Here is a 22,623-nt window from a genome sequence, read left to right on the forward strand (position 1 = left end):
AAATACTCATTTCCCCCTAAATCTCTAAAGAAAAAAGAATACAATTATTCAGTTCCTCATGGCAGCTAGATGGTGCAGCAGATAGAGCACTGGGCCTGGGGCCAAGAACTTGAAACATGGCTCAGACTAGCTATATGACCCTGTGCAAGTCACTTAGTTTCTGTTTGTCTCAGTTTCTTCATCCGTAATACCTTTCAGGGTTGTTATGAGAAGCAAATGAGAAAATATATATATTTCATATCTGCAGAATGTTCAATGTAGGAATTCAGTTTTTAGGCTGATAGAAACTGGCCTCAATAGTTCCTATTTTTTTTTTTTACCCTTAATTTCGGTGCATTGTCTCATAGGTGGAAGATTGGTAAGGGTGGGCAATGGGGGTCAAGTGACTTGCCCAGGGTCACACAGCTGGGAAGTGGCTGAGGCCGGGTTTGAACCTAGGACCTCCCGTCTCTAGGCCTGACTCTCACTCCACTGAGCTACCCAGATGCCCCCAATAGTTCCTATTTTTAAAAAAAAGGAGTTATAGCTAACCATTTTTATTAAAAGTTGCTAATTTAGTGTATTATGTGTATATTTGGCATTTTGTTAGATACTATGGAGGGAGATTCTATCACTAATAACTTCCTTTAATGTCTCATTGTAGTATAGAGTGAATCATGGGTTTTTAAGGGCAAGGCTAGTAGACTTAACCTTGGGCAGGAACTAGTATATGGCAAAGGTTTTGAGAATGGGTTTGACAATGAACTCTATCATCCAAGGACCAGATGAATGAGCTCAGAAGGGTTCATCATCGGACTGGCCATCGGGTGATGAATTTTTCCACCATAGAAACTCTTGAAGGCTAAGACCTAGGGGAGTGTGATGTATAAAGAGAATTTCTAAGTCAGTGAAATCATAACTCTTTAAGGTACTATGATATGGATGGAAGGATTAATATAATAAGCACCCCTGACATTTGTATGAGGCTTTGTGGTTTTCAATATTCTTTTTCTTCTAGGATCTTACCTGACCCTCACAAGTCCATGAGAGCAGAGAATGCTCACCTGTCTGACAGATAAGGATAATGAGGATCAGAGAGATGAGTAATTTGCTGGTCATCAACCAGCCAGTAAATTTCAGCAGCAGGACCAGAATTCAGGTCTTCTAATGCCTTTGGCTCTTAATCCCATGACATGTCATCTCTCAGAGTAATTTTCTTTTGCCCTTATAGCAATTTTCCTTTTACAATACTTGTGCTTTTCTTATTGTTCAGTAACATGATAGCTTTGGGTCAACTCACCTACCACCCTGGTGTTGTAGTAGTCAGGCAGCATCCGCTCACAGAGTGCCACCAGCAGCCAGAAAGCCTCTTCCTCATTGCCGTACAGAAGAAGCACTGACGTCACAATGTTCATGGCCTATGAACAGTCCCACCAGGACAGATGCAATATGGCACAGAGAACAAATAGCATTGGAAACTGGGAGCTCCTATTTCAAGCCATCAGATGGATCTCATCCTTAGCAGGGAAAGGGAGCTAATGTCCTCCAAGGTCACTCTGCTTCTGGGGCCTGGCCCAGGACTGAATACAGTAGGCCCTTCATGTTGAGGAAGTAAAGGAGAAACCTCTGAGCAAATCTATTCTGTGTTTAAAATCAATTTACTTTGAGAAGGAAGCCCTCACACACATCCAAACCAGAAATGGGTGAAAGATATTACTTTAATATGAAGGACAAGAATTTATTTTTCTAATCCTTCTTTGTGTTGGGACACACTTGGTCTTGTCTAAATCTTGTCAGAGGTTGTCTGCTTCCTAAGAACAGTGGATTGGAATGGACAGGGGCTCTTCCACAGCCTCTGATACAAACTATAGAGTTGCCCTGGAGTCTGAGAGGTCACAGGGAATTTTCTAGCTCTAGCTATCCCAGCAAAAGGCTGTCAAATTGGCAATGTCTAACCTGGCAGTATCCAATAGTTGGGTTTCGGTAAGCATAAGCTGTTAGCACTCGCCGGAGGGCAGCAATGCCCATTGCATTCTGGAAGGCTGGATGCTCAGGCATGGAACGGTGCAGATCTCGCTCAATTTCTTCAGCAGCAACACTTTGCTTGCCCATAGATTTCTCCACCAGCTCAGAGTAGTATCCGGGGTGGGTCACCATCTCATTCCATGCTCCTATAGTGGGTAAACACATGGCACTGGCTGACATTCTCAGAAGAGATTTATACCTAGGGGCTTAATTAAAATGTCAGGCTGGAGAGTTTACAGAAAATAAGTGGTCAATTCCAAGCAGAGACAAAGTTCCAATTCAGTCTGTAGTACCTTATTTTTTAGGTTCCAGAATTTCAAGAGCTACTAAGAATTAAGCACTGAAGAAGAGTGGAGTGTGCAGGCCCTCAACAAGAAACTGGTATATGAGGCTACCTCCCCCTACCTTGTCCTCATTCTTCATTCTAGGGGAGTTACCTTGTAGCAGAGAGTAGATGTCCTGACTTAAAGGACCCTAAAGAATAAGAGAATTCCAATTGTGTGGCAGTGGTGATACAGTAGCTCACCTGAGAACAGAAGCCAGAGTTCTCCCCGGAGGCTTTCAGGAATGCCTTTTAAGACCAGCTCCCGGGTCTTTGCTGTACGATACATGCACATGCCACGTCCATACTCAAAGAAATGAATATTCCAAGATTCTTCTTTCATCTTCTCCTTTGCCTTACAGAAAAGAATGTTGTTTGTGGACTTGTGGACTCCAGAGGCCTTACGTGGATATATCAGGCCAAAGCAGTATACTCAGAAAGTCTCTTATATATTAAATAAATCGTCTATGAAACACGGACCATCTCTTTCAAACTATAAACTAAAGTCCTAATAGTCAAAAAGTATGTGCTTAGTAAGCTGAAAGAAGACATTGACTGCAATTCCTTATGACTCAGTGTGAAAAAATCAGGGAACATGCTAATTCTGCCCAATTTACAGTCTTTAGTTTGGAGTAGGAGCATCAAGGCCCTTTAGGTTATGGTAAAGAAATACTAATAGAGCAAAGGGGTAGGACATCTGTATCTGTTCCCAATGATGCCATTAGCATCTTTCCCTCTTGAGAACTCAACATTCATTCAAATTCTGGATCATTGTTTTTAAACCCATACCATGGGTCTTAGAATTGACACTAAGTATTGGTTCCAAGGCAAAAGAGTAGTAAGGGATAGGCAATTTCAGTTAAGTGACTTGCCCAGGGTCACCCAGCTAGAAAGTGTCTGAGTCTAGATTTGAGCTCAGGACCTCCAATCTCCAGGCCTGGCTCTCTGACCACTTAGCTATCTAGTTGCCTCAAATTTTGGATCTCTTAACTACAATAGAGAGTCTTACCCCCTTGGGTCCAAGAAACTCTATGGATGAGTTTTTTTGAAAAAGTTTGAGAAGTCCATGAGAAGCAGTTGGAGCCTCTTCTAAGAAGGAGGTCAGGGAACTGCTAAGGGTGGAGGATGGGCTGGCAGGTAGATCATTGCCTTCCTGAGAAAAAGATAGAGCAGGTTAAAAAAAAGTTTCCTAACTTATCTGTTAGCCTGATTGTACTGGCTAGTCAAAGACTTTATTTTCCAAAGGCCAGCCATTAACATGGTAGTCTTCACTTTTTAAAATCTTATTTTTAATTTCTGAAAGTAAACACTAAAAAAAAAATGCATTTCTACATACACACAGAATAAAAAAATTTCTCTAAGCAACTATGAATCTATTTCATACTGCTTGCTAATTTTTAAAAAGTATATAATAAATCCTATATAATTCTTACAAACTTTGTTCTTTTCTTTGTACTTTATTAATATTTTTTAAATTAAATTTTATTTTATTTTTAGATCTTCATTTTCTCTTTCCCTTTCCCCTTATTTGAGAAATCAAGAAAAACTTGTTATAATGAATAGTCAAGCAAAACAAATTCCTGCATTGATCACCCTTAACTCCTCACACTTTGAAAAGTATGTCTGAATCTGTATTGAGTCCATCACCTCTATCAGGAGGTGGATGGTATGTTCAGCTTGAGTCCTCTGGATTTGTGGTTGGTCACTGTGTTTATCAGTTCCTAAAAATGTTTCTAGATTGTTTTTCTTTACAAAATTACTACTATTATATAACTTGTTTTCCTGATTTTGCTCACTCTACTCTGCATCAATTTATACAAGTCTTCCCAGTTTTCTCTGAAATCATCTTTAATATTTCAATAGCTTACTTTTTGGGGATACCACTATCATTAATTTCCCATTCCCCTTCACCCCCCCAACTGAAAGAAATAAAGGGAAAAAAGTCATAACAAATTAGGGTAGTCATGCAAATACATATATAATGTATACATATGTGTATTTGTGTGTGTCCAGCGCCTGTCAGATGAATAACATTTCCTCATATGTCCTCCAGAAACATGGGTTTATTACTGCTTTGTTCAGAGGTCTTAATTCTTCCAAAGTTATTTTTCTTCACAAAGGTATTTCTTTGAATGAACTGTTCTCCAGTTTGTGCTCATTTTACTCTGCATCAATTCCTAACCACAATACTCTGAAATTATGTCTTTTATCTTTTTCTTACAGTACAATAGCATCCTATCCCATTCATATACCACCAGTTGTTCAGTCATTCTTCAAAAGTCTGATTGGAATCTTATGGCATACCTATCTGACAATAGATCCTATTTTCTTTTTTTCTCCTTTTAATCCCCCATTCAAGGTCATGAAGCTTACCTCTTTAAACCTCCTCCCTACTCCTTGTTCCCTTTTAGTTTGATGTATTTTTACCCCAAATTCTTTTGTGTGTGTCTGTAAAACAGGCCTTTAATGAAATAGAAGACTTTCAAGCATTTATACTCTCTGCCTGTTTCAAAGAAAAGTGAGATTTATATGATGTCCATTCCCTCCATTTACATATTCTTCTGAAGTACCACAATTATGAGAAATAACAAGTTCCATCTCCTTTCTCCTTTAATGTATTTTTCCTTCTACTTTCCTTTTTCTTTCTCTTCTTCAAATCCTCTGAACAGAACCATCCTTTCCACTCTATCTTCTATTTTTCTTATTTACGTCCCTCTGTGCCCTAGGAAGATATTAAGGTTCTGAAGGAACACTTGGTTCTATTTCAAACCTTATTAGAATTTTAACATTACTTCATCTAATTGCTCAAATACGTTTATGTACCTTTTTAATTTTTTATGTACTTGTTTGTATGTTAGAGTTTTCAGTGAGTCTTTTCATTGTAAATGCTTGAAAGTCTTCTATTTCATTATTTTTTTTTCATATTTTTTTTCCTCTATAGGATTACGTTTAGCTTTGCAGGGTTTATTACTCTTAGTTGTAAACTATCTTTTATAATACCATATTTTCCCAGATTTCTTCTTGCTTACTATAGAAGTTGCCAGGTGTTTTGTGAACCTGACTATGGTTCTTTGGTACCCCAACTGGTTATTTCTGGATGCTCGAAATATTTTTTTCTTTGATGAAGGAGCCCTGAATTTTGGCTGATATTCCTGGGCCTTTTCCTATTGGGGTTCCTTTCAGAGGTGATGGCAGATTCTTTCTATCTTCATTTTGCCATTAGGATTCTACTATGTCTGAAGATTTTTGTTTATGATTTCTTAAAATAAAGTGTCCAGGGGCAGCTGGGTAGCTCAGTGGAGTGAGAGTCAGGCCTAGAGACGGGAGGTCCTAGGTTCAAATCCGGCCTCAGACACTTCCCAGCTGTGTGATCCTGGGCAAGTCACTTGACCCCCATTGTCCACCCTTACCACTCTTCCACCTAGGAGCCAATATACAGAAGCTAAGAGTTTAAAAAAAAAATAAAGTGTCCAGGAATTTTTACTTTGATCATGTCTTTCGGGAAGTTCAATGATTATTCAACAGCCCACCTTAAGCTGTTTATAGGTTTACTATTTTTGATATTAGCTTTCTTACAGTTTCTTTTTTTTTCAGTCTTTTGATTTCCTTTTAATATTTCTTGCTATCTCATGGAGTCACTGATTTGTTTGACCTTTTTTGATTTTCAGAAATTCCATGATTACTTGGGTAAGGTTTTCTACTTTCTCACCTAAATTCCTTATTGTCCTTTCAGTTCTTCAAGAGTTTTTATGTCATTTTAAAAATCTTGTTTCATCTAAGTCTTCATATATTCCTAATGGGAAATCTATTCTTTTCTTTTAATATTTGCTGTTATAGAATTAAAACGGCAATAAATTTCTGATACTGGTTGGTGTTTCTTTGATTTACTCATTTCTTTAGCTTTAGTTCCTAAATTAAGACTTTATTCCAGGGCTAGGTTCAGCCCCTTCTTACCCTTTTTGGCAGAGTGGTCAGCACTGTTTAGTGTTTTCCTGAGTCTCATCTTCTGATAACCTCTACCACCTCTTAGAGGTTCAAAGTGTTGGATATTCAAGGTTCTCTCAACACCTCAAGGTGTAGCATTAAGGACCTCAGGAATATAAGGAATATAACCAAGAAGTACTTAATATGGAAATCTTGCCACTGTATGTGCACATCAATACATACGGCAGCTGTTCATATCTATCAGGAGAGGGGATGGGGCACTCCAACTCTACTGATTAGCAGAAAGAAGAAAAGAACTTTATGTGTAGAAAATGTCACGAGCAAAAGAAAAACAATAGCATCAGAAGAGTAGCCTGGATTTAGAGCAGAAAGCATATGTTAAAAATTATGGAAGATAAAGTTGAAATGAAGTCTCTTAATGGAAAGTCTTCAATGCCTCTGAATGACTTTGACATTATCCAACAGGTAAGGAGTAGAGAACCTTTTTTTGAATAAGGGCAAGTAATCTTTATTTAAAAAAATGAAGGCTACCTACAATTTAAAAAGTAACTAAACTAAGATATTATTTTTAAGGAGAGAAGAAAATTAAAAGATCAACTCATCTGCTTTTTAAATTGAGAATAGTAAAAATAGGAAGTTTATTCAGTAACTATAAAAAATAATTTAAATACATATCAAATTTTATTTCCAACTCACCTCCTGTGCTGGGTCCATGACCCCAGCCTTCTCTCTGTTTCCATGTGTCTTCTTAGCTGATGTTTTCTGAAGGAAATCAGAGATTCTTTGGACCAAAAAGTCTCGGTCCTTCAGATTGGCGAACAAGAAGGTCATTTTACTTTTTGTGCTAATTGACAGTGGGCTAGGTAACACACTGGAACTGTCAGCTTTTTCAACCACTGTCACCTGCAAAAGAAGAGGTGTAATGCTCCATGATTCCTTCTTGAGCTTCAGAAGCCAAACTCACTCTTAGAACTGACTATTAAAGAGATAGGTGGAAACTGTCCTCTCTTGGAATCTCCCAAGAAGCTTCTTCTATGTAAAAGAGTACATCTCAGAGGCAATCTAGTTGTAGCCAGAGAAACGATCCCATTTCTCTAGATAGGAAATTAGATGGGTTCTTGCTATTCACCATATCTGGAATGTTCTCCATTCTCATTGCTGTTGTTTTAAATCCCACACTTCCTTTACGACTAAGATCAAGTGCTACCTTCCACAAGAGGCCTTTCCTTGTGCCCTCAGCTTCTAATGACTTTCCCTCTAAGCTAATCTATATATTCAGGGTTTATTTTGGATATATATATATATGCACATATATATATATACATATATATATGTGCATATATATATGTTGTCTCCCTTATCAGAATAAAAGTTCTTTGTGGGGGGGGTAGAAGCTTTTTTTTTTTTGCTTTTCTTTTTTATTTCTAGCACTTAGCATAATGCCTAGCATTACACTTAATCAATATTCCCAAGATTTCCCATGTCTAACTAATGTATGCCTTAAAAAGAATTAATTTTTCTTCTATCACAAAATGGAATAAAAATCAAATGATATTTAAGTCTTATTGCTATAATTTGCAAATAATTACTAGGGCATCTAAGTGGATGAAGTGATAGGTTTGGAGGCAGGAAGACTTAAGTTCAATCAGTCTCAGATACTTCCTAACTGTGTGACTCTGGGCAAGTCCCTTAATCCTTTTTAATCTCAGTTTCCTCATCTGGAGGATGAGCTGGAGAAGAAAATGGCAAAAAACCCCTCAAAAAACCCAAAAGGAGTAACAAAGAGTTGATCATGACCTAAATGACTAAATAACAACAAATGAAAAGTTACTACTATACTCTGTATTTAAATATTAACTTGTAGTCAAGGCTCTCCAAGTGTTTCATATTTTCACAATTAGCTATTTGCAAGTCTTATTGGGCTCTACAATGAGATGTTATCATCCCAAATCTTGCTCTGAATCTCCCAATCATTAAGATGTCTTAAAACAGATCCCAGGACCCCAGGATTAGCTGGTATCTCTTTTTTATGATCTAATCTCCTCTCAGACACAGAACAGTTATTCTTGTTCTTCAAAAAGGGCCTTCCTGGCAATCTGGAATTATGCTCAAAGGGCTTTAAAAGAATGTAACTGATTTTGCTACTAAAAGCAATGCAATGATCCAGGACAACTCTGAAGGACTTAAGAGAAAGAATGCTATCCACTTCCAGAGAAAGAACTATGAGAGGTTCAGAAATCCAGAAGAAAATATGTGATTTATCACTTGTTTATGTGGATATGTGATTTGGGGGTTGGGTTTTAAAAGATTACTCTATTGCAAAAATAAAAAAAAATATTGAAATAGGTTTTAAGTGTTAATTGAGAAAGATTTGAGTATAACACAGCAGAATTGCTAGTCAACTCTGGGAGTGAGGAGAGAAAGAGGGGAAGGGAGACAACAAGAACCATGGAGCCATGGGGGAAAAAAAAAAGGGCGGGGGTGGTGATGGTGGAGGCCCTTCCTGAAAGTCATGGAATTATCACCCAACTAGAAAAGCTGCTGAAACTCATGACACAATCTTCATATAACTTTGTTATTACATATAATTGGTAAGAAAAATGATTTTTAAAATCATGATGATCCACTGACCAACGTGATGGTCTCTGAAGTATATCCCATACAATATGGCTCATAGCAAATTAGCTTTAAAAGAATGTCTCTTGCCATTTCCAAAGAACTTTATAAAACCCACCCCCATCCCTACCATAACATGCTTTCTTTTTCCATTATCCTACATGAACCTCCTAATGCCATCTAGAGGTATAAAGAGCTGGTATCTTTAACTGTAATTGATAGATGAAACACAAAAAAGTTTAGTAATGACCAAAGTAGCTTGTCACAAGGAAAACCCAAATCTCCCAAGTCCTAAATGGATGCTCTTTCTAACACCTTGGCTGCTGCCATAATGTGACTGCTGACCTTGAATGTTAGTACTAAGATTAAAAGAATTCTTTACCTCTCTCAGTGGAATTATGAGGTAACATGCCTCCTCTTCTTTGCTGGCAAAGCAAATATAATTGTTGGAGATGAACATCTGGCCAGGGATATGCATCTTATTGAATGGGGTCCACAAAGTACAGTCAGTATGTCCATCTAGCCGTTCATCCTTTGGCAACCGGAAAGTTGCTCGGTAGCATTCATTTTTGGCTCTGGCATCCAGATCTCTGAATGCAGATGAGAGAAACCAAAGCACATGGGCCAAGTGTTAGCAATGATATTATATTCTGTGTAAGTACTTTCAGTAAGAACTATACTGGTGTCAGCTAGGTAACTGAGTGAATAGAGCCAGGCCTGAGGACAGGAAGTCCTGGGTTGAAATCTGGCCTTAGACGCCTCCTAGCTATATGATCCTGGGCAAGTCACTTAGCCCCCATTGCCCAGTCTTTATTTCTCTTTTGCTTTGGAACTAATACCTAGTTTCAATTCTAAGACAGAAGGTATGGGTTTAAAAAAAAAAAAAAGCTATACTGTATTCCTCTGCTGCTGGGGACAAGACAAACTGCCATTTCACATAATGAATGATGGAGATATAAATGAGAAGACTGGAACTTTAACCTTTTATATAAGGTTAAAAAATAACATTAAAAAATTGACAATTTTTTAGGAGACCCATTTTCCTTGGGAATGAAAGATGATGGGAAGGGGGATATCTAGTCCTAATAAGGATACATAGTATATGCTTCTTGCCTTCCTTATAGTGTCTAAATTTTGTATTTAGATTTAGATTTAGTGTCTAAATATTTGGCTGACAGATCAATATGGAGAGACAGTCCTTTTATAGTCATGGAATCTAAAACCAGAGATTTTTAATGAGTTGTGACCTACAGATCCACGGTTTAGATTTATAGCCATCATCACATTTCACACTACAACCGAGCACCTGTTCCCTCAGATCTCAGTAGTTCAGTGTGGGAAAAGGACTAGGAAAAGAAGCAAAACCCTCTGAACTTTTGAGAGTTCTGCCCCATGGTGGAGTGGTCCTGATTGGTGAATAAGTAAATGCAGATTGACCTAACCTACTATATCTCTCTGGCTTGAATCCACATGTTACATTGCATTGCATTCAGCTAGCTCTTATATATCTAGTCCCATCTGCCTGACACATCTTGTCCCATCTGCCCAACACTGTTCCTTTTTCCTCTTCACCTTTCCACTTCTTGTTCTGGGAACAGTAATTAAATCAATCCTATTACTGCTTCTTGAGCATGACAATTGACTGCTCTATGGCTCTGTTTGTTATCCCTATGATTCTCTTCTTTGACCACCATTCCCTAATATGTGTTGAATTCCTCATTAGAATATAAGGTCCTTGAAGGGAAGGGATGTCTCACTTTTGTATTTGTACCTCTAGTGCCTAGCAGAGCATCTGGCATACAGTAGGTAATCATTAGATGTTTTTTCATTTATTCATCTAGACTAATATAGGAAGAGTCCCATGCCCAATTATAAATTGGATTAGGATAATGATTATGCTGGACCCTGGATTCTCCAAGTACTTTATCTGTTTCTCTTAAGTGAGAAGAAACATACCTTTTTAAGGCTGAGATGTTTTTGAGAGGCCTAACAGGCTTGGGGAGGGACTTGTCCTCCAGGAAGCCTTCGTTGTCTAGCAGTTGACGCATGGCAATGTTGGCCAACTGTTCCATAAGCTTGAAAGTCTCATTGATGTTGAGGAACATGGAGAAGTACAGCTCCTTGTCCCTGGTGTTAACTTTGATGCACTCAGGGAATAGAAGGGTGGCATTCTTCTCCAATTCAGTTACATCCACCCACTGGACTACCAGGGTTACTAAGAACCACCAGACAAAGAAACAACAATTCAAACAGCTTTGAGAGACAGAGTAAAAAGAAAAACAGAAGAAATAAGTAATCATTGACTGAATGTGGAGGCACTGAATGGGAACTGAAGCCTTGGGAGGGAAAGAACTAAAAATCCTTCCTCCCTGAGTTGGGGCTTCTTTGGGTTAGGGAAGGCCCTGGATCACAGTAGCTTACCTTCTTTGCCCAAAAGGAAGGAGTAGAAACAAAGGTGATTGACCGTCAGGTACAACCACCCCTGTCTGGGCACACGTCCTTTCCAGTAGCTGCAGGAATAGTAATTGACCAGCTTCTCCACTTCGGGCATTCCAAACTGTTTCCGCATCTTCAGTTCTGCTTCTTTGAATTTTCCTGGATCCTCATCTCCCTGAGGCTGCAGGTTCTTGTTCTCTTCAGCAATGATGCCCTGAAAGTAGAGAACAGAAATGGGAACTCCTACATAAAATGAATAAGGAAAGGGGCAAAAAGGAACCATTTAGGTTCTTAAAACAACAATGGCATTAAAAAAGGAAGTGTAAATTTAAATTAGAATTTGACTAAGAAAGGTTAAGTGTAATGATCTGCCTATAGGAAGGAGACATTTAAACTTACTGACTAAATGAAAGAATTAGAAGATGTTGACAAAATCAAAGTAACAATAATAATTCAAGTTTAAGTCAATTGAGATCTAATATTCTCCCAGGGTACCTAGGAGACAAGAACACACATTCTTTTCATTGCTACTAATGACACCAAGATCACTGTGCTGTCTCCTTTATTCCTTCCTGATTTCCATTTTTCAGAAGATAACCTATTAGAAGAATCATCTTTGTCTCCTGATCTTCCATTCCTTAATGTGAGTGAGTATTCCTCCAAGTGCTGTTTTTGGTCCTCTTCTCTTTCTACAGTCCCCTCCTTAGCGATCTCATCAATTTCCATAGCTATTAACTATGTAGACAAGTGATTCCCAAAGTGGGCGCCACCGCCCCCTGGTGGGTGCTGCAGTGATTCAGGAGAATGGTAATGGCCACAGGTACATTTATCTTTCCTATTAATTGCTATTAAAATTTAAAAAAAAAAATTAATTTCCAGGGGGCTAAGTAATATTTTTTTCTGGAAAGGGGGTGGTAGGCCAAAAAAGTTTGGGAACCACTGAGTAGATGATTCAAAAATCTTTTATCTCCAGGGGGCAGCTGGGTAGCTCAGTGGATTGAGAGCCAGGCCTAGAGACGGGAGGTCCTGGGTTCAAATCTGGTCTCAGATACTTCCTAGCTGTGTGACCCTGGGCAAGTCTCTTGACCCTCATTGCCTGGCCCTTGCCACTCTTCTGCCTTGGAGCCAATACACAGTATTGACTCCAAGACAGAAGGTAAGGATTTAAAAAAAAAATCTTTATCTCCAGACCTGACCTCTATAACCACACTCAGACTTTGTCTACAGGGCATATTTATCTGGATTGTCCTTCTAGCAGTTCAAAAATCTACATGTCTAAAACCAAGTCAGCAATCTTTTATTCTAAGTCAGATCCCTTGCAATTTTACTATTTTTGACTGTAGTAACACCATTAACCCTAGCTACTGTGTTTTCAAACTCTAGAATAATATCTGACTCTTTCCTCTAGCCACTTCTCAGATCCATTCAGTTAACAAATCCTGTAGATTTCATGTCTGGAAAATGTCTCTCTTTCCTTTTCTGTTTCCACTGTCACCAATCCAGGACTGACTACCTGTCTACCTACTATATTACTACCTGCCTGGAATATTACAATATTCTCCTAAGTAAGTTTTCTGGAATCTACTTTCTCCCTTCTTCAATTTACTCCCAGAATCACTTTCCTCATGATCATGTCACTACTCAAAAATTTTAAGTGTCTCTAAGATCCATCAAATAAAGCTCAAAATCCTTTGCTTTAAATTCAATGCCCTCCACAGTTTGCCAATACCTGACCTTTCTTATTCTTCTATGTTCTCTATTTACTAGACAAATAAGGAGCATTTGGGATGACACAGTGGTTAAAGTGCCAGGCCTGGTATCAGGAAGACTCATCTTCTTGAGTTCAATTTTGGCCTCAGACCCTGACTAGCTATGTGACCCTGAGTAAGTCACATAACCCTATTTACCTTAATTTCCTCATCCATAAAATGAGCTGGAGAAGGAAATGGCAAACCACTCCCAGTATCTTTGGCAAGAAAACCGCAAATGGGATCATAAAGACATGACTGAAAAACTGAATAAAAACAAATGTCCCTTGAATAAACACTCCACCTAAAAATGGATGAAGTGAATAAAGCATGCAATGAGAGGAATGATGAAATTTCACTAGGTTTCCTTCATAACCAATACTAAGAAAAAAGCAATTTAAAGTATCCATACTCATTTCAGTATCTTGAGTGCTAAAAATAAAAGAAATCAGAAAGTCCAACAAAGATACACAGCAGAACTAAGACCCATGGAGAGAATCACATGAAGGCAGATATCAACTTAATAAAAGGAAGAACTTTCTAACAACAAAGCTGATCTAACAAAGAAATGGTTGTCTTGGGAGAGAGTAAACTCCCTAGGCCTGAGTTTTTCCATAGAAGTTACATGACTTGCTGTCAGGGATGTGGCAGAGGGCACTTCTGGATGGATGGGAGGTGGGGCCAGGTAAGATGATGCTAAGCAAAGGGGGCAGCTGGGTAGCTCAGTGGATTGAGAGCCAGGCTTAGAGACAGGAGGTCCTAGGTTCAAATCCGGCCTCAGACACTTCCCAGCTGTGTGACCCTGGGCAAGTCACTTGACCCCCATTGCCTACCCTTACCAATCTTCCACCTATAAAGTCAATACACAGAAGTTAAGGGTTTAAAATAAAAAAAAATAAATAAATAAAAAAAAAAAAAAAAAAAAGAAAGATGATGCTAAGCAAGTGTTCCTTACATGTATTTTGCCTTTGACAAAAGTAGTGATGTCTTCTTCATTCTCAAAGATGGATAATGTCTGTAGCAAGTTACTTTCCAGCCATTCCCAATGTTTTGTGATCTCCTTACGGGAAGAACCTAGATAGTAAAAGAAAAAAAACTCATCAAACACCAATTTCTCAAACTCATGTGATGAGGAAAATTAGGAACCATTTCTCATAGTGAAAGTTAAGGCAGTCTTTGTACATACAAGTGATAAGAAGCCTTAAGAAATAACAACCATCTATTAAACTGAAGACAGTTAAAAGAAATAAAATGTAATACTTATAGGACTATGAAGAAATAGGAACACTTACTCTGTTAATGGAACTATGAAATGATACAATCTTTTTGGAAAACAAAATTGCATTATACAATTAGAGCTACCAAACTCTCTGATCTAGTGATTCCAGTATTAGCGATATATTCTAATGATGTCATTAACGGAGGGGCAGCTCGGTGGCTTGGCGAGTGGAAAGCCAGGCCTAGAGGAAGGCAGTCTTGGTCAAATATAGCCTCAGACCCTTCCTGGTCATGTGACCCTAAACAAGTCACTTAAGCTCAACTGCTTGATAGTTGCATTGGTGTGGTAGTTTCGAGTCTATGTCCCCAATCATGTCCGCCTCAGCCCATGTGTTCAAGCAGTTGTTTTTCTTCTGTGTTTCCACTCCTGTAGTTCTTCCTCTGAATGTGGGTAGCATCTTTACCATAAATCCCTCAGAGCTGTCCTGGGTCATTGCATTGCTGCTAGTACAGAAGTCCGTTACATTCTATTTTACCACAGTGTATCAGTCTCTGTGTACAATGTTTTCTGGCTCTGCTCCTTTCACTCTGCATCAATTTCTGGAGGTCTTTCCAGTTCACATGGAATTCCTTCAGTTTATTATTCCTTTGAGTGCAACAGTATTCCATCACCAGCATATACCACAATTTGTTCAGCCATTTCCCAACTGAAGGACATACCCTCATTTTCCAGTTTTTTGCCACCACAAAAAGCACGGCTATAAATATTTTCGTACAAGTCTGTTTATCTATGATCTCTTTGGGGTTGAAGTATTACTCTTTATGAGTGAAGCAAAGATGTAGCTCCTGGGAGCTGAAAAGACTCATAAGCACTAAGAGTCCATAGTACTCAAGGGGACATTAATATGGATACACAAATTCTCAAGCATATAAAGACAAGAACAGGAGTGTAAAGGAAGACTGAGCTTCCTCTCTTAGAAAGAAGGGGCTTTCTGATCTGGAGAATATAATTAACATAGTAGAATAATACTGGGCTATCAGAAATGACAACTATGAAGAATAAAGAGAAATATTGGAAGACATATGAAATGATTCAGAGTGAAAGAAAAATCAGAACAATAATATAATATGGCTGAAAAAATAAGCAGAACAAAAACTGGAAAAATACACAGAAGAAAGTTCAAGAAGGTATATGGAAAAAGAGAATCTTTTTGTTGCTCTATTATTTAAAGATAACATTAATATGTTTAAAACAAATGACAAATAGGAATTTACAATGTCAATTAGTCTACAAGGATTTATTAAGGATGTAACACATAATCAATGGAGTATTTGTCAGAATAGAGTAAAAGATGTCATCAGAAATATATGATAGGAAGAGAGGATGGGCCTCCATGAGGAATGACAGGTGGATAATGTCCTGATGTTATTCAGGAGAAAACGTGCAAGGCCTCCTAGCACAAAGACATATGGGAGAGCAGGAACAAGAATTGCACAGGATAGGCAGGCATCTAGAGACTATGATTTTGCATAAGTGGAGGAGCATACAAATTGAGAAATCACAGGTCCATCAGAGTGTAAGAAAAACCATTAATGACAAGGGGGTCTTTAGCAAAATGAGATCTAGTTTATATTTGAGTTAAACACTCCTAGAATTGCTATCCTGAATTTTTAGTATCTAGACATTTCACTGGGAACTGCCAGCTCAACACCAGGTCAGGCCTGGTTAGGCCCAGTCCCTGCTAAAGGACTTCTCCTTTGGATTAGAGGTTTTTGATCCAAATGCCTTTATACAGATGAGTCTGGCTGGCACTACTTCCAGGATACTTTGTTCCCATTTTCACTCCTCAGTTTTCACCTAAGCTCTAAGAAACACTATAAGATGTAACATACCAGGCCTTAATTTAACACCTCCCTATCGTCCTGTCTCAGGCATTCTGCTCCACCCCTGATCTTTTGCCAGGGAGTCCCTGTGGTTGAATAGGAAGGAAGGCAGAGGGAAAGAGAAAGAGGGAGGAAGAAAGGGAGATGGAAAGGGAAAGATAGAAAGAGGGAGAAGGGGAGAGAGGAAGAAGGGGGAGAGACAGAGAGAGAGAAAGAGATAGAGAGAGAATATTTCAAGGTTGGTTTTATTAATGTGATTGGGGAAGATGTGTCTTTGGCATATCAAGTCAGAACTCAGAAAGTCTATTGCCAAGGATCTTTTACACAGTGTGGTTAGGTTCTAGAGTACATTGAATAACATGGACATGTTGGGTAAAAAGACTTTTGTGGGGGGCTCAGTGGACTGATTGAGAACCAGGCCCAGAGATGGGAGGTCCTGGTTTCAAATCTGACCTCAGATACTTCCTAGCTGTGTGACCCTGGGCAAGTCACTTAACCACCATTGCCTTAAGAAAAAAAGAAAAAAAAAAAGGCTTTTGTGAGCTGAACTGGAAACCTAACCATTACATTATTTCTGGTTTTTGTTTTTTCCAAACCCTTCTCTTCTGTCTTAAAATCAATACTAGGTATTGGTTCTAGGTTCTAAGGCAGAAGAGCAGTAAGGGCTAGGCTATTGGAGTTAAGTGACTTGCCCGGGGTGAAAGAGCTATAAAGTATCTGAGGTCAGCTTTGAACCCAAGACCTCCCATATCTAAGCCTCGCTCAATATCCACTGAGCCATCTAGCTGCCCCATTACATCTATTTTTGCAAGTGAAAAAATTTCTTGAATTACAAATTACAAATACCTAACTGACAAGATTTCTGAAATACTATGGAAGTTTCTGAACCAAATGTTAGACTGCAGATGAGCTTGGCTGGCTCTGCTTCTAGGATATATAGTTCCTATTTCTATTTCTCAGTTTTTACCTAAGCCCTAAAGAACATCATCCCAAGACTCCCTTTCTGGATCTTGGGGGAATTCCTGTCCTAGTCTTTCTTTTGGGCCCCTCCAAAAGGGCCAGAGTACTATACCTCAGCTAATTCAGCCCTTAGTTTTGAAGCATATCAGGTTATTACTCAGCTAATGTATTGCTCCCTTTGAAGAAAGAAACCATGATACTTCATGGTTCTATATGACTCTATCAGAGGTAAGCCTAGACATGCTCCACCCAAACCTTAGGCTCTCCACCTCATTTCCCACAAAAGGCTGGACAAGGTAAAAGTAGAATGTAAGGAACTGCAGTGAAGAAGGGAAGTAAATAGAACAAGAACTCTAAAAATACCAAAGCCTACTTCTCCTGGAAGGGATCATAGACTCAAAGAGGTCACTGAGCCCCATGGCTCCATGTTCCTGCATTTGCTAGGCAGGAAGACAGTCACGTGTTCTCGGATATATTCTTACTAGCAGAAGCTCAAACTGTCTGAAATTCTTGTTAAGAGCAGCCTAAATTCAATTTCCCTGATAAAACATGTTGTATTCCCTCCGTTTCTCTGGCCATTGTACTTGACAGTCATGTAAATGTTAGGTCCCTCTCTGAGCTATGCCTGGTGCAAGTTTTGATAAGGCAAGAAAAGGTAAAGAACCCCCAAGACAAAGCACCTACCACAAGCAACGGCCCAATAGATCTGTGAGTCCTGAGTCTGGTGAAGGATTCGATAAGGGGCGACTCTGGCACTGGAATCCAAGACAACATCCAGCGTTCCCACAAGAAGACCTGGGAAATAAGGTAGAGAGAAATGTGACTGAAGGTACAATTGGTGTATGTCTCTGCTCCAGGTACATCAAATCCTGCTACAGATGGCCTGATTTCATGGGTTGAAAAAACAGGAAGGATCAAATAAGATAATATATACTAAAGCACGTTGTGAACCACAAACTGCTATACAAACGTACATTAATTACAACCTGCCCCTTGACCCAGACAACCAGGACAAATGCCTGTCATTTTCTGTTTAAAAGTCTCAAAGTGGGGGTTATTCTTTAGCTTCTTTCAAGTTTCACTTCAGTGTACCTGAATCCCTAGATCCAGGAAAGTCTTCCTTTTGTAGAAAATAAGGTCCTGGCACCTTCCAACTTTTTCAGTCTTTTTACATTTGGTGCTCCTTTACACATTCTATGACCCAGCTATTCCGGCCTCCTTGCTGTTCCTCAAATACAATATTCCATCTCTCAACTCCTTACCTTTTTTCTGGCTGCCCACCCCCCCACCAGAATGTCCTTGTCCTTCACCTCTGCCTCCTGGCTTCTCTCAATACTCAGTTCAAATCCCACCTCCTATAGGAGGCTTTTCTTAATTGCTTCTGCTACTAGTTCCTTCCTTCTAAGATTCCCTTCCATTTCTACTACCTCTGCCCAGTGTGTACACAGTAATTTGTATGTTGTCTCCCTAACGGAATGTGAGCTACCTAAGGGCTGAGATTGTTTTTAATCCTTCTTTTGGGTATCCTCATTGTTTTAGCCCAATGCCTAGCACATAATAAATGCCTGGCCTGAGGACAGCTCAAATGTTTTGACACCCTCTGTCTTATTTCATACATCTCTCATTTATTTAGAGACATGATAAGGTCTTCTAGATCTTTCTAAATGACCCCTATTTCTTTAAACTCTTTTCTAAGATCCCAAGGAAGCATTCTCTCCAAACCAACTAAATCTTCTTATTGATGCTTTCTTGCTGATATTAAAATCACTTCCCAATTATTCTGCATTCCCTATACTCTCTTTCCTCATCCTATCATCACAGACCTTTTCCTTGTAATAAAGTATAGGTCAAACAAAACAAGCCAACATATTGGTGATAAATGCCTCATTTCCCAGTCATAGTCCACTTTTCTGCTGAGAAAAGGGAAGCATGTTTTTCTGCCAAAGACCTAATTTTTCTTTTTATTACATTTCTGTACCTATTTATTTCAAATGTGGTGACCTCATCCAAAAAGAATATCCTAATTAGGGCCTGTAAATGTAGAAGTAGCCAGTTTTTCTTGACCATGTCCAGCAAAACACTTCTAATACAAATTAAGATAGTGATGACTTATTGTTCTAACCACAGAAATTTATTTTCTAGATTACTAAATCTTGTCCCTTTAACTGTCCAAACTTGCTTTCTTTTAACCATTATGGATAGAAATGTTACAAAATGGAGGAAATACATCCTTGTCTCCTTAAACAGAGAATACTGAGTATAATCTTTGAAGTGGACATAATAATTTTATAACTTACTCATAAGCTTTGCATACAAATTAGCCTTTTCTCAGTGACTAAGGGTTATCATTATGATTGTCAATGGCTATGTTCTAACTGTAATGAAATCATTCTCCCAAGGACTACTAAATTGTATAGAGCTCTTTGCTATGCCAAATGGCTTTTGACTGTGGGCCCATTGAGTTGTCAGTTTTCTGTCTCCTTCCTGGCTATCAGCTATCTCTTTTCACTGTTACATTTCATTATAGTCTTTGTGCTCCCACTAGCTCCTCTTCCCACAGCAGCTAATCATTCATGCAATACCTATAAGAGCCCATTTGCATCTAGAGCACTATGCTGGGTATGAATACAGTTTAGATAAAATATTATCTCTGCCCTCATGGAGCTCACAGTCTACTAGAAGGAAAAGGCACAGATAACTATAATACATAATATAAACTAAATTCATTAAAGAATTGAAAAATAAAATACCATAAGGCATTAAAAAGTCATTATGACCAAGGAAGGAAGACTTCTAGGAGAAGGTATCATTTGAGTTGGGCTTTAAATAAAGGAATTTGACAATGACAGGCAGCATAGATAGCATCCAGGAAAAGATTTGATGGTATAAGGCCCAGATGGTCCATTATGGGTACAAAGTACATTGATGCTGATCTTTGCTTGTTTCAGGATGGGTGTATACTCCATATGTTTGAGAATTCTAGAAGTCTGAACTCTGGAAAAGGGGAGTATTAAGATGTATTGTGCTTATTACATATCTACTTTGTATAGTCATAATTTCTTTAGTCTTCATTTCTTTTATCTGTAACTGACCAGGCTTTCCATTTCCTGTAATACTAGTATGTTAACACACCATATTTTGAATAGTGAATCCTGTGAAGTGATCATATCATTTGAATTTGAACTGTTTAAAGTTATAATTATACGTAAAATATGGTCACTGGTTCTAGCCCAATGGAAATATGCAATGAAAATTTGAATGTGACCACTTCATGGGATTCATTATTGGTAATAACTGAGATCTAGCTGCATATTTTTTACCTTAATTTTTGTTTTTGTTTTTGTTTTTTTTTTAAACCCTTAACTTCTGTGTATTAGTTCCTTGATGGAAGATTGGCAAGGGTAGGCAATGGGGGTCAAGTGACTTGCCCAGGGTCACACAGCTGGGAAGTGTCTGAGGCCGGATTTGAACCTAGGACCTCCTGTCTCTAGGCCTGGCTCTCACTCCACTGAGCTACCCAGCTGCCCCTTTACCTTAATTTTTAAAGAATCCTAAAGTGCTTTTCTGATTAGCATCACCTCATTAATTCTTGAAAAAAAATAATTTCTTAGGCTCTTCTGTAATAGGAAAAGTTTAGATAAGACATAGTTGTATGAAAAAGATAAATAACTGTATGAGAGATATAAGTAAAAAACTAAGTGAGGTCTAAGGTCATTACCAACAACAAGGTGGGTAGAGATAATTGGGGAATCTTCCTATTATCCCACAACCTACCTCTAAGTTCAGGGTGCTAGAGATCTGTTCAACAACATTCAATCCCTTATATTTGGAGCTGGAAATTCACTATTTGTCTAATATCGCAATCAAATAATTTTGTACCAAAAGTTCAGGAGGTGTCAATCAAAGTCAAATCAGTAGAGAATTTTAGGGAGTAGAAAGTAATTAGCTGGTTTGAAATTTGCCCAGATAATGGAACTAACACTTCAATATTTCCAAGGACTAGCACCAAATTTTCAAAAAGAAAGTTCAAGTTCCTTGTCTGATTCTCATTACTAGGCCAAGATGTTCACAAGGGGGCAGATGTTACACTTGACAGCAGGGAGAAGTGACAGCTGACTGCAGGGAAGAGATGGAAAACTCCAAAAAAATCCCACTTGGAATGTACCTGGGACATCAGATAGCCCAGTAACCTCCACTCCTCTGTATCTTCAGGGGGACATTTAGCTTTTTCTCTTTGGGATTATAGTTTTTAAGCTGGAAACAAAACAGGTCTGCTGATGGGGTGGGGTGCGGGGTTTCTAGTTAATTCCCAGGACCAGAAGGGGACTAGAAATCCTGCGTCTTAACGAGGCTCAATGGTATCGAAACCAGAGCTCAGGATGAGGAGTCGGGGGGCCTGGGTTTGAGGTTATCAGCTGCCAAGAACTTGCGATCATCGGCAAGTGACTTCCCCGCTTTAGGGTTCAGTTTCCCTGTCTGTATAACTAGCAAGAAGCACGGCGCTATCTCTAAGCAATCTTCCAGCTCTCAGTTCTATTGGGGTGGGGGCGGGGGAAAGGGGCTAAGACTCCCGAGGGAGCGCTCTCCCTTTCCAGAAGGATCCAGGGACTCGTCGCCGTCCTCTCCCACTTCTGCCCTTAGCAGATCTCCAGACATTCTCGAGCCCCGCCCCCGTCCCAGCCCCCCTTTAAACCACAGGTCCTCGCACCGCATACCCCAGTCCCAGAGGGGCCCCTAGGCACCTCCTAGCCTAGTTCGGCTGCGACCTGGGGCTTCCCCTTCCGCAGTCAAGCTGTCTCTGCTCCTGCCCCAGCCCCGGGTTCCGGGCCCGGCCCCAGTCCCAGTCCCGGCCCGGACCTCACCCGTGAGGCCGCCGCCCTTGCCGTGGCCGCGGCGCCGCTGCAGCAGGAAGAAGGGGTTGGCGCGTTCCGTCACCCACAGCGCGTTCGCCACCAGCACCTCCTCCGGGCTCAGCCACATCCTGCCGGCCCGGAGGGCCCCGGGCTCCCGGAGGCTGCCGGCGAAGTCAGGCTCGGGCCAGGCCCAGTACCGCGGGAAAGCGGAAGCGAAGCGGATGGGAGCACAGGAAAGAGCGCCCGTGCGAGCGCGACCGAGAGGTAGCGAGGGAGCGAGAGAGGACGAGCCAAACAGAGGGAAGTTCCGTGGAGAAGTCCACTGCGCCTGGGGCCCAGCTTCCGCACAGCGCCCTCTGGCGACCGCCCCGTGCCCTGGCCTCCCGCGAGCTCAGCCCTGCTGCCTCCGCCTAGCCCCTGGTACAGCAATTTTCTCCCACAGACCTTAAGAGTCTCTTTTCCCCTCCCTTTCTCCTCCCCCTCTACCCCTCTCCTTCTCTCTTCTTCTTCCACGCCCCTTTCTCCTCTTTTCCCTCCCCTTCTCTGGCTCCCCCCTCCTTTTCCCCTCCTTTTCCCCGCCCTCTTCCCCTCCCAACTCTTCCCTTCCCCTCTGACCCTGTCTTCCTTCTCTCTTCTT

General features: G+C 39.9%; 1 protein-coding gene across 1 annotated transcript in view; it reads right to left on the reverse strand.

Annotated features, from left to right (window-relative positions):
- The window catches only part of TBC1D9B (TBC1 domain family member 9B), a 45,572-nt gene extending 23,373 nt beyond the window's left edge, over window positions 1-22,199 (reverse strand). Inside the window, 11 exon segments of the mRNA XM_044664401.1 lie at window positions 1,280-1,397; window positions 1,936-2,150; window positions 2,531-2,681; window positions 3,336-3,515; window positions 6,968-7,174; window positions 9,270-9,477; window positions 10,844-11,102; window positions 11,309-11,537; window positions 14,027-14,145; window positions 17,818-17,928; window positions 21,996-22,199. Of these exon segments, the coding sequence (XP_044520336.1) occupies window positions 1,280-1,397; window positions 1,936-2,150; window positions 2,531-2,681; window positions 3,336-3,515; window positions 6,968-7,174; window positions 9,270-9,477; window positions 10,844-11,102; window positions 11,309-11,537; window positions 14,027-14,145; window positions 17,818-17,928; window positions 21,996-22,113 (1,915 nt within the window). The 5' untranslated portion in view covers window positions 22,114-22,199.
- Window positions 22,200-22,623: the final 424 nt, after the last annotated feature.

Source organism: Gracilinanus agilis, chromosome 2 (assembly GCF_016433145.1).
Source record: "Gracilinanus agilis isolate LMUSP501 chromosome 2, AgileGrace, whole genome shotgun sequence".
Classification (NCBI taxonomy): Eukaryota; Metazoa; Chordata; class Mammalia; order Didelphimorphia; family Didelphidae; genus Gracilinanus; species Gracilinanus agilis.